At 39.3% G+C, this 13,048-nt stretch overlaps 1 protein-coding gene and 1 pseudogene across 1 annotated transcript in view; one reads left to right on the top strand and one right to left on the bottom strand.

Annotated features, from left to right (window-relative positions):
- LOC147448664 (uncharacterized) overlaps positions 1-9,113 on the top strand; it is an 11,020-nt gene extending 1,907 nt beyond the window's left edge. The window contains exons 2-4 of the mRNA XM_086521432.1: positions 8,047-8,196; positions 8,249-8,649; positions 8,733-9,113. Coding sequence (XP_086377558.1) covers positions 8,047-8,196; positions 8,249-8,649; positions 8,733-9,113 — 932 coding nt within the window. The remainder of the gene's footprint in view (positions 1-8,046; positions 8,197-8,248; positions 8,650-8,732) is intronic.
- Positions 9,114-9,270: 157 nt separating this feature from the next.
- Positions 9,271-11,727, bottom strand: LOC147448663 (uncharacterized; annotated as a pseudogene).
- Between the last annotated feature and the right edge of the window lie 1,321 nt (positions 11,728-13,048).

Raw genomic sequence — 13,048 nt, 5'->3', positions numbered from 1 at the left:
TACGTGGAATCATATCAAAGGCTTTCTTAAAGTCCACAAAACAACAATACAATCGCTTGCCTTTCAACCGACTTTCCTCCATGAGAACACGAAGAGTGACAAGATGATCAATGGTGCTATGGCATCGACGAAAACCCACTTGTCCCTTTGCACGCTTGTCATTCTCTTCAGCCCAATCACTCAATTTCATCTCCATTATGCACCCAAATAACTTTGCCATAAGAGACCCAATCATTATAGTCCGGTAGTTGCTTACATTCTTTACATCCCCTCCTTTATGCAAAGGCTTAACCCAATTAGTACTCCAATCATAAGGCATACCATGTTGAAGTGCAAGGTTGAACATATCACACATCCACTCATGGGTAAAATCTCCCGTCCATTTGATCATCTCCGGCTTGATACCTTGAAGATCTCCCGCTTTGCGAGTGGCCAACTTTTCAAGCCCACCGCATACATCCTCAATAGTAAAAAAAGATGGCATACATGGGAGTGAACCATAAAATGGCATTTTTTCAGTATTTTCTTGCTCATATAATTGCCTACAATGTGTGTACATATCCACTAGACTCAAGTTACCAAAATTCTCAACCCGCTTTCCTCTCAAGTTTCTCCAAAATCTTCCACATGCATGTGCCTTTTCTTGGACTTGAAATTCTTGTTGCTTTATTTCCCATCTTCTTCTCTTCTTTTGAATCAATGCCTTGTATGTATGCAAATGACTTTGATAGTTGTCTTTGTCCATAGTTGCATCAAGCTTTATCAAGGACTTTCGAGCATCTTGACATTCTTTATCAAACCACCTTTTGCGTGATCTATCTTTGTTGATACCATGGAGATGCTTTATGGCAAAGCATTCTTCCGCACAAGAACAAATAGCCTTCTTGAAAGCTTCCCATTTAGTTTCCAATGGTGCATCACATTGAAGCTTTGTCATCCATAATTTTTCCTCAACCATTTCAATGTACATTGGTGCCCGTTTGAAATCCATACATAGTGATAACTTCTCTTTCCTTTGGCTGAGATTATCATGCTTAGTTGCTTCTCCACATGAAAGGTCAATACATAAGGTGCGATGGTCGGATTCCGGGGTCCATTGACCAAACATAAAACTCTTTATGCGATACATGATGGCTTCAGAGAGTAGCATATAGTCAATCACACTATCCCCATTATGTCTTCTACATGTAAATCCATTGGTTCCACTCCACAAAGATACACCATTAGCAATGAGCATACCCGTGCTATTACACATGTGTAAAAGTAACTTTCCATAGTGATCCGGCTCTTTCTCATCCATTGAAGTACGATCATACAAGTGAACTTCCTCATACTCCCTTGAAATGTATGGCATATCAAATTGTTGAGTATCATGTTGCAATGTTTTTGTGCGAGCATTCATATCCCCAAATACAATAACATCACCTTCACCTTTGAAATAAGCAATGTCCTCTTCCAAATCAGAAAATGGTTGATCTCTATCCATGCAAGCATAAAAGGGAGAATCATGATGAGGAATGTAGCAACCGGCTACAAAAATGGGTGCTCTGTTTGGTGTCATAATTTTCAGCCATACATAACGTTTGTACTTGTCATCTTTCACAATTGATACAAAATCTTCCAATCCTTTCTTAACCATACATGCTAACCCTCCTTGTCCTCTTTGTTGCTTGAGATTCTTTGACCACATCAATGAATGTACATTGTAATCCTCCAAGCCGTTAATCCTTTGTGTATCATGCTCCCAAGTTTCAACAAGAAGTACAACATCGGCTTTGCTTGTTAGTTCATCAATGCCAACCCCCGCATTCCATGGGTATCCATTACAATTCCAAAATAATATTTTCAATTGTAACTCGGTCTCATAGGTCACGCATCCCTATTTGCTTGAGAGACTTGCCTCCTCCTTGGGCACATTTTCTTCATGAGAGATTTCCTTGTTTTTATTATTATTTTCCTCATATGCCTTGTGACGCATATTTTGTTGCTTAATAGTGTGATCTTCACATACAAAACATTTTGTATTCCTCAAATAGATCCAACTATTATCAAGGATAATCTTTCGCTTGGTCTCATCCGGCATGGTGCATACAATTGGCCGTTCTCCCGAGCGAGGAGCTCCTTGCTTCCCCACTCTATGTGCTCCATAGACCATAACTCCGGACATGCCAAAGTGGGTTTTGAAGAAATCTTCAATAACAATGGCAAGAGAAGGAGGTGTCTCTAACTTCTCTTCGGGAATTCCACGAATAACAATGTTCTTGGAACGTCGCTCCCGTTCCTTCAACTCCTCCACATCCACATTCTCAACATTCTTTGTTTGAACCATAGCTTGCATGAGTGAGGAATTAGAAACCACATTGCTACCACATACATCAGCCCAAGACTTGTTTGTGCATACATTTTTCATGTCGCATACATCCTGGCTCATAGTGTCAAATTTCTCCTCTTTCAATACATGGTCATGCTCTACTTTGCTCATCCGCTCCTTCAAAGCATTCAAGTCCACAAGAGAGCGTTTACATTCCTTGACTTCCTCTTCAAGTTGCATCAAACGTGTTGTTTGCATCTCAAGTGTCCTCTTGAGATTCTCATTCGCAACCACAAGTACCCTTAGTGTGCCATTCTCCATTGCAAGTGCTCGTAAGTCTTCGCCTTGTTTGTTTACGGTCTCTTGCAATGATACCAAGTACGCCATGATCATGGTTTCCGATGTCGTTGGTTGGGTGGTTGTGTTGCTATCTCCACAACTAGGAGATTTTGGATCATTTTCCACAATGGTTGTGGACCTTGTTGAAGAAGAAGAACCCTTGCGAGTGCCGGAAGACATTGTATGTAAAATAGGAGATGAGAATCAATTTTGTTGAACGTGTTCACTTCGGAAATGCTGCTACAGAAACGCCTTCCATAACTCTGAAAATTTCTGTCTTTACATCAATGCGTAGAGGACTTCGTGCTCTTCGATTGAGGCTATAGATCACCCAAATCGGAGTTTGGATGAAGAAGTTATGATCAAAAGAGTGGATTGCTGTCTACTAGGTCAAAAAACGGCTGCACTGAGAGAGAGAGAGAGAGAGAGAGAGAGAGAGAGAGAGAGAGAGAGAGAGAGAGAGAGAGAGAGAGAGAGAGAGAGAGAGAAAAGTCTGTGTGGGTGTGTGTGTGTGTGTGAGAGAGAGAGAGAGAGAGAGAAGTCTGAGCGTGAGAGAGAGAGAGGGAGTGAGAGAGAGAGAAGTCTGAGAGTGAGAGAGAGAGAGGGAGTGAGAGAGAGAGAAGTCTCGCTATATTTTAATAGCATACCAAGCAGAGAAAATTGATTTAAAAAAAAGGATCTCAGTTTATTAAAAAAAAAAGAATCTCATTTTATACCGAGGCAAGTCTGAGCGTGAGAGAGAGAGAGAGAGAAGTCTGGCTATATTTTACGAGCATACCAAGTAGGGGGTAGGGGGTACCGGTTGGAGAAAAGTGATAAAAAAACGAATCTTGGTTTATACCGAGGAAAGTCCATTTAATGGGGGACAATCCAGACAGATGATTGCTTGCGTTGGCTCTTGGACCAGGATTTCTCGCACTGGTTGTTGAAGACGCAGGTGCAGATCACGAGGATTGCTTGTAGTGGCTCTTGAGGACACAGGCGCAGATCAAAATCACGTTTTACTATAAGGGTGACATTTCGTGGCAGGATACCGTCAGCATTGGGATGGTTACGAGGACAACTTCCAAATGTTGTCAGTCATGGTGCGTGATCGAATCTCATGACGCTTTTTTGGAGACTGAAAACTTTGATATATATGAATTAGAAGGCTCGAGTTGGGAGGAGGAATCTCTGAAAGAATGAATAAAGGTAAAGATGAGCCAGTAGGAACCTTGAAAAGTTGAAGTTTTACAAATATGCGTTGGACAACTCTCCCCAGTTGTATATCCCATTTGAAGCAACTCGTGTGATTTAGTGTGGAAGGTCCGCATGGAGAATTTGCAGAGCCTTGCATGCAATAAACAACACTTGCAATGCAAACATTGAGTCTTAGTGTTATGAGCAGCCTAGACGCACCGCGACGAGCACCTAGATGGCATAGGCAACAGAGGAAAGCCGTGATGGGAGAGCAGATAAGAGTCGTCTTTTGTGTGCCGTGCAAGCAGGAGCAAATGAGCGAGTGGGCGTGCTTGGTTTGTTGGTTATGGGGGATAGACGATTGGCTGGCTCCCTGCCTGACTGAGTTCGATTTTCCATTCTGCCTTTTAGAGGGTGGAGGAACTCCATTCCAAGGTTGTGACCCCTGGATGAGATTTGGGGGCATTTACGGAACAAATGAATGAAAGTACCAAGCTGCCAGTAGTAGGGGCTAGTATACAAACTCCCCTACCTGCTGGCACAAAATTTAAAAAAAAAAAACGAAACTGAAGTGATGCCTTTACAAGAAGGGTCCTAGGAACGAAGGCAGCAAATGGTTACGGCTGGTGGAGGCAACCATGAAACACCCGTGCAAAAAACGTAGATTGCTCTACATTCAAGAATTGAGCTAGCACGATTGTCGCGGCTGCAGTCTGCTGAGCCTGCACTTGTATTTTCTACAGGACACAGTCGGGCCTCGTAGGGCGCAAGAAGTGGCGTGCTAGTAGGATGATGACCTCAAGCAGCACGCAGAAGATGGGAGCAGGTAGTGTGCAGCATGCAGAAGGCAAGGAAGCCGTGCAAGCCGTGTTTTTTTAAAATCCCATGACGTGTGTCGATGTGAGATGACCTATTGGAGCTCAAGTGGTTACGACTTAGTATTTGAGCTGCCATAGGGGACGAGTTCGAATCTGTCCCTACAATTTTTAAAGGGGAAGCTATGGATGAAAGGGTGGGAACAGTGAGATTCGATATAGGAATCACTGAAGAAATGAATATAATAATGATGCTACGAGGTAGTATGTGCCCACGATTGTAGAAAAATTAAATAAAGGCAGAATCTTTTGAAGATACCATTAGGGGGCACTGATTGGTTTTTATTCATAAAATAAAGAGCATCTTGGAAGATCCTCTAGAACCGGGGAGGCAGGAGGAGTTGAGCTCGCCCGTATTTCCCTCTCTTTCTATTGTGAGGCTTTGCAGGTCGAGGGAGGAGCGGGAGAGAGCTATAGGCGATGGAGGACTACAGATGACTACGAAAGGGTTGTAGGCTATGGAGGGTAGTGCAAGTCAACGAAGGCCATGCAAACACATGATACAAGAGAGAGAAGAGGAGCGCCGAGGCGAAGGAAAGTGAGAAAGGGGAAGAGGGAGAATATTCCTAACTAATGGATTTTATCTAGTGTGAGCTAGTAGGGGGTACCATAACACCCTGTGGGCAGAAAAAAAAAGTTTTTCTTAAAAAAGCAAGTTTGATTCTTTGTGTATGCTTGTCTGACATGCCATGGATTGTGGAGAGCTCTGAGGGATAACGAAGAAGCTTCTTCTCGTGACCTTCATGGGCAACCACCATGCTCAAGAGCCGCTAGCGGTGGACACGACCGGCTTGTCTGCTTCCATCGCCATCGCCATCAAACGACAGTCCAATAGGCTCTTCCCCTGTTGTTCATGGCTGTGGACGCTAGGGGAGAAGCAGGGTGGCGAGGGTAGCTATAGAACAGGGCGACAAAGGCGCAGAGGAACATAGGCTGGCAAGTAGGGGCCAGGGGAATATTTCAATGTATTACTGGGATTCTTTTAAAAGAGAAACGAGTATGACCCATTGAAAAAAACAAAAACTTGAGGCATCTTTTTAAGATTCTCTCTTTTCTCATTGGCGGGGTGTGTCCATCTCTCTTGACAGCCGTTATCCAATCTCTCTAATTATCATTCTCTCTCAAGCGTGCATACGTAGAAGAAAGGGAAGTCCTTTTTTACGCATGCGATCACACTATGCGTTGTTTTCACCTAAATTAGGGGCCCCTGAGTTGCATACCGAACTGTTATGTGGTTTAAACTTTAGTCGATTGCATGCGAACTGACAGTCCGATGACCGCAGATGAAGTGAAGGCCTTTCTCTACATGCATTCACCAGATCCGAAGGGAAGGAAGGATTCTCTCTTTCTCTCTCTCTGTCTCTCTCTCTCTCTCTCTCTTTCTCTCTCTCTCTCTCACACACACACACACACACACACACACACACACACACATGAGGATCCATTGGTGGCCCGTACCCTGCTTTTCCTCGGTCTCTTGTTGCAAAATTGGCTCGGATCTTTCTCTTGCTGGCCATTCAAGGCACAATAGAGATAGGAAGGAGAAGTAGAATTTCCTGACGGGTTGTAAGTGGGGGTGGGAATATTTTAAGGTAATGAATGTATTTTAGTTTCTACGAGTATGGCCCTACGCCACTATGAAAAAACTAAAACTATAACACTATAATTGTCAAACTAAAATCATCATCATCATCGTCAATGATGGAGGATGCCCGATGTTGGGCGTTGTTTGAGAAAGTATAATTCATGTTGGAGAGCAATGTCAATGTCCACCTTTGTAAATAATTGTAATGAGTGTCTTCCATATCGTGCTATAATAGTTTTGATGCTTTGTTGGAGCCTCCACCTCTATTGGGGTCACCCTCGTAGACATGGACGTCTAGCTCTCCCAAGCTTAGTGAGCAGGGCTCAAAAAATACATTTTTCCTAACAAATCAATATAAGGGGAAACTTGAAATTTTTCCAGTTTTTAGGTCAAAATTTGAAGGTTTTACCGGTAATTACACTAAAACTTGTGCAAATTTACCGGTTTTCTTAAAAGGCAAGCTCAAAATCTAAACGGGATTTTATAATTTCAGCCGGTTTGGTTCTAACACTATTAGTGGCTTTGTCTACTAATATACCTTTGGTATAAGTGGGCTTTGAAGTCTGCTATGAGGCCCGCAAAGCGGCACGACAATGTGGAATCTTGGCAGATAGACTTAATAAACTTGACAAGCTGCTAGTATGAATTTAGTATATTATGCGAGTAGGGGTTCTTAGGTTTTCTTTATTAAAAAATAGCCATAACCTTAGCATCCAAGACTCTAAGAAAGGGTTTTTTCAATGCAATAACAAAGTCTAACCACGATTGTAGTCGGTCCACAAATACAATAAAAATTTATTATTTGTAAACAGTAATTGTGATATCAACTTATTGTGTATGAGAGAGGATATGGGGGTAGAAAACCAACACACATCCTCATAATTTACTCATTGTATACACCTAAAATGCTCAAAGAATGAATTCAATTGTGTTGGAGGTCACTTTCAAGCATTTCAAGTACATCTCTAGCATCAATAGTTTAAGTGCACTTGAATCGCGTCCTATAGTATTCATTTAGTTTGAATTGACTACTATGCATTTCAAGTGCACACACATACCCACATATACACACATATATTAATCTACATAATACATACATGCATGTATATAGTTGAATTGTGTGTGTGTGTGTGTGTGTGAGAGAGAGAGAGAGAGAGTGAGAGAGAGAGAGAGAGAATCTTTGCCCAAAGGTTATGGATGATTTGAAAAGAAAACGCGACTCCCAAACTGATGGTATCTCATCTATTTATGACGATTTGGCAACATCTACTCAGAATATAGATGACATAGGTATATTATACATCGATAATTCAAGAGAGGTTTTTTATAATTGCATTATGACCTCGCTCTTCTAATATAGACATTTGTTATTACAGATAAAAACAATCCCAAGATTCTATTGCAAGAATTTCTATATGATTGTGGAGCCATGGAATCATATGATTCATTTTATACAATGTTTAATACTCCTTTTGAGCTTGAAGAAACTCTTATTTTTCACAAAGAAGCTTTATAGGAGTACCACAAAGAGTTTGATCAATTGGTGGATTCAAGAATGGTACTATACCTTGATGAAGAATATATTCACACTATAGATTTGGTTCAAAAGAATCCATCACAATCCCCTAAGCTTAACAAAAAGTATTCCGCCTTATTAGAAAATGTCAAACTGAATCTTCCAAAGTGTCCAAAGTGCAAACACAAATGTAGACTATTAAAGAAAAGTGTGGGGTTTATTTTGTTTTTGTTCTTAAGAGATAGTGATGATGAAGAAGTAGAAAGGGATGACAGTAACTCTAAATTAAGTGAAGTGATCAAAGATGAACAAGAAAATGAAGAAGTTCTTGATGTAGAAAAAGAGTGGCAAGAAGTTGAGAGTCTTCAACTTTCTAGGATTCGAGAAGACAGTATTGCTACCATGCTTTCCTCTTGGCCATGGAGAATATATAATTCTTTCAGATATCCAAAGGTCATTTGGTTTACGAGAGGATGAATTGTATGCTATTTTGGCACAACACTTGAACTATAATGTTGGGTTCGATGAAGAGCCAGTTAAATACAAAGATTTTGTAGAAAAAGATCCTCTTTTAGGCAAGTTGGATGTTTTCTTTGAGCCTCATAAAGCATTGGAGATTTGTTTCAATGAAGCTCTTCAGTATAAAGAGACTACCGAAGAAGAGTTTCTCAAGGCACAAGACAATATAACAGATCCTCATCTTTCAGAAGCGGATAGTGAAAATGAAGATGAACAAGATAACTTACATGTACCAATCATTCAGGAGCCAGATCTCAAAATACGAAATGTTGGTTCAATAAATCTTTGGAAGGAAAATCAATTTGTGTCAGATGAGAACATTACGGTAAGCACTTTATTTGTATAAGCTAAAGTTTTTTTTTTAGCTTTCAATGTTTCTAATGATTAATAGATTTTATATGTTTGTAGATTCAACCACCAAAAGATGAGTTCTTAAGACGGTCATCTAGAGTCGTTGATCTTACCAAAGATGCTGCTCTGAAGCACTACATTAAGTACCTTGTTTGTCCTGATTTAGTTATTTTTCACATGAAGTACTCCTTTGATGGTTATATACCTCTGTTTTTATACAAGACATTGTCAAAGTATCTTGGTGGCTATGTTCTTCATCCAAATGCTACCAAAGTAAGCCTTTTGGAGAAAGAGTGTGCTATCAATGTTTTTGGATATGGTCATGCAATGCAAGGATCACTTGCAGGAAGTTATTTAGCATATACTGGATATGCTCTTGCAAAGGGAATTAAACATTATAGAGAGATTTCTCCTTCTGGGAAACGATTTCTACTTTGACACGATGATTTGAAGCAGCTTGAATACAAAGAGGGGACTTCAAGTTTAGATCAAGAAGATGTTGAAGACATTGAAGATATCATTTGAGAATAGATTTGTATTAAGTATAGACTTTTATAGAATGTTTTCTCGATCTTGAGGTAGAACCCAAAATTTTTTATCCCTCAATCTCTTCGATCTCCACTGATGTAAGGATGCTTTTGCAATAGAAGCCTTCCAGGTCTGTCGTCTTTGAATTTGTTTGGATATCTTTATTGCAAGAGCTTGTTTTTTGTTTTTAGAAATTTTCTTCTCCCTTATTCGTAGCAAGACTCTTCTATAGAACCAAAAAAATACTTCTTTTAAGCTCTTCGCTCTTTTTTTTCCTCCGCCATGTTGAGTGTGTTGAAAGTATGCTCCACGAGCTTGATAATGGGATTTTTCCATTCCTTGAGTGGACCATATTGCAGGACATCCATATTGCTTTGTGAACCAGGGCATATGATCGTGTAAAATATGCTACATTTATACAAATTAAATAGGTTGTAAGAAGAAAAGTATGAATTACCATGTAGTGGGTAATGCTTTGAGTACTCCATGCATCTTGCATACTTTTACCAAAAGCTTGAAGGGCTAGCTTTAATTTCATGTTGTCGTTGTCTATCCATTCTTTCTTGTCAAGTAAGCAGAAAACCTCATCTAGAGCCATCCACACTTTTGCTTTGCGATTCCTAGCCTTTCCATTATCAGCATGGTCTTTAATAGCAATATCAAGCTTCTTCCACTGCTCATACTTTACCGTTGAGAAATTATGACTCTTGTTGATTTTGACAAATTCACCATGAAATGACAAAAACCTACCAGCTTTCACACCTCCAAGTGAAGGTTTTACCGGAACTTCATGTGATGATGTTGAACGATTTTGACAAGCAATTATCTTTACTTTACCTCCGTGGAGCCCCATCTCTAATAGTATTTTCTCTATCTTTTCAATTGCTTTTCTTGACTCGATCTTTGGCTTCAACTTCCATGCATATTCAATGTATAAATATACAAGCTTCTCAACAATCCTGCACAATGCATGCAATATACATATATGGACATGCGAAAGTGGAGTATCAAGAATGGCGCGGAAGTTAGGATCCTCATTAGCTCTAGAGGGTTTTTGGTTGTGCTGCTTCAAGATCCAAGAGCGAGCTTCATTCATACAATATGGACAATTTGATTAGAGCTAGCACCTTTTGCAATGTTATACATGCACTTGAGTGTCTTGAGATCACCAGCAAGATGCCAATCTACTTGGAAGCTTTCAATATCTTCAACATGAAGAAGTTCTCCATTTTTTTGTCTACAAATGACATCAGGAATATTTGTTTGGTGAAATTTTCAATACAAAATGTCATGATCTTCTTTTTCAACTTGCATAAATGAATTTTTGTTACTAACATTACTTGATACATTAACTAGAGAAAGCTTAAAAGTTCGTATACCTCAAAAGCTCCTAGCCACCATATATCATTCTCTGATTGTACACTGAATCTATCATTGTTGTTCACAAGATTTTTTGCTACTCCTTGAAGTGCTCTATTTATCAAAGTTATGGTGACACGTTTTGTCTTTTTTTGCTTCAATATCTCACATTCATCTAGCTTAATTAAGCACAAAGATTAGTTTTCCTTGTACCTCCTCGCTTGTCACATTATAAAATTTGACCATCTTCTTCTGAAGATTTTGCAAATTGACAAAAATATTAGACAATTCATTAAAGTGTACCACTCATCCTGCATATCTAAATTCTTGGTTGATGAAATATGAATCAACCAAGTATTGTGAAACTTCAGTGTTGAGACCTTGTCGTGCTTGACATACATGAGCTGGTAAAGGTAAGAGAGAAGATGAGACCTTTTTATCTTTGAGCTGGCTCTTTACTGATTTAAAGATGCATGAATATCCTTTTTGACTGATGCCACAATTATCTATGACACTTTGAACATCTAAAGTATCAATGGTTGTGCTTTGTAGAAAATCACTGATTATATCCTACTTTATCTTCTTGAACTTTGAGGCATCCAAAATCTCTTTTGCAAGATGAGGTGCAATCAAAGAGGAATATGAAGATTTGGCCATTTGAGGATCAATATTTTCCTTTTCAAGATGAAGCATGACTCTGCAAAAACATATTTTTGATTAGCTAATAATCAATACTTTGTTACAACAAGAATATGTATTAAAAAGGTATACCTTCTTGCTTGAATCCTGCGCTTAAGACCTCCACTTCCAACTTTGAGGGTTTCAATTTTGGAAACACTTCTGCATCTTTGAAGAAGACCAAGTGGAGTGGTTTTATCCTCGTCCTTCTCACCTCCTTTTCAAGCTCAGCAATGGTTTCTTTGGAGGATAATATTTTGTTCTTCAAAAGTGTTTGTTCTTGCAAAAGATTACTGTTTTGCATCGATAAATTGAACAAAGATGCTTGTTGTTGCTTCAATATCTCTAGATTTATCATTGCTTGTTGTGTATTCTTCATCACCAAGTTATTGCAATAACCCAAGAGATCATGAGACCCATCCCCAATAAAATGTAATAGAGATGTAAGATTATTAAATGGAGGAGTAGACATAGCAAGAAGATCCATAGGATAAAGTGTTCCATCACACCAAAGATCAAGATGTTTATGGTTAGTATGTCTCAAGTGATCCGTCTGCAGCTTTGTAAGTTTGAAAGATCTATTCCTTTTCTGAATGGGCTCATAATTTGTGTCCATGTCTATATGAAGATGGTATTTACGCTTAAGGAGTAAAGAATATTGGTTGTTAGATTGTGCATTCTCCATAATCAAGGATTGTTTAGCAAAATGGTTGATCTTTGTAAAACTTTCTCATAGAAATAGATTGGTGCTACCAGCAAATTGTTTTTAGCTCAAATGAGTTTGAACTTTCCCTCTCTTATTTCAAAGTAGTACGTCTATTTAGATCTTGTAAGATCCTTCAAGGCACAAAATTTTAGCAAAATCTTGATCATTGTAACACGAAATCTTTGTTTTACCTTATTGATAGATTTTCTCTATAACTTCAAAATACTTTTGTGCTAAAAGAATTGCACAAAACATTTGTTGAGGTGGAAACTCTTACAGGGCCCAAACAAGACCCCAAAATTTTCCTAATGGATAAATTTTTGCAAACAAACTCTAAAGTTGGCAAAGGTTTGACAGTTAGAATGTCCTCTTCAAGCTCTATCTACTGATATATAGCATGCCATGGGATTCCTCATATTTTACAAGATTCTTTTTTTAATTCACCTATGACGTGACAACTCTGTCGGAATCTAAGTGAATCAAAAAAAGAATCTTCTAAAATATGAGGAATCTCATGGCGTGCTATATATCAGTAGATAGAGCTTGAAGAGGACATTCTAACTATCAAACCTCCACAAACTTTGGAGTTTGTTTGCAAAAATATATCCATGCACCCGTTTTGGTAGAGAGAGGTAAAGTCAAACTCCTTAAAGAGCCCCTTTGTGAGTCCAAATTTTGCCTAATGACACAGGATGATAAAATCCACACAGGAAAAAGTCCTCCCCTACAAGTAGAGAGGCTGCATCTTCAAAATGGGTCTTCATAAATGACAACGTTTCTCTCGTCTTCATCCTTTTTGTCTTCTGCTATGTGAGATGATCCTCTGTCAGGTCTCTTGCCTTCGTTGCTTCTACTGTTGCTTCTACTGCTGCTGCTTTCTCCACTACTATTGCCTCCATTTGAGTAGCACCAAGAAGGAGGATGTCCCTTCCTACGACATTTGTCACAAGGTTTGTTTGTGTAGCAGTATTTCGCTACGTGTCCCATTCTTCAACATTCATAACACTTTCTTTCGTTTGTCGATGTTGATGGCGAATGCCTTCCCCTTGAGGATGTTGCAATAAAAACTCCTCCTAATGAGGTGAGTGAACCTCTTTTCTTT

Source organism: Adiantum capillus-veneris, chromosome 10, assembly GCF_014529385.1.
Source record: "Adiantum capillus-veneris isolate H3 chromosome 10, ASM1452938v2, whole genome shotgun sequence".
NCBI classification, from domain to species: Eukaryota; Viridiplantae; Streptophyta; class Polypodiopsida; order Polypodiales; family Pteridaceae; genus Adiantum; species Adiantum capillus-veneris.
The sequence above is the reverse complement of the archived record's forward strand: the minus strand, read 5'-3'. Positions and strand labels throughout refer to the sequence as shown.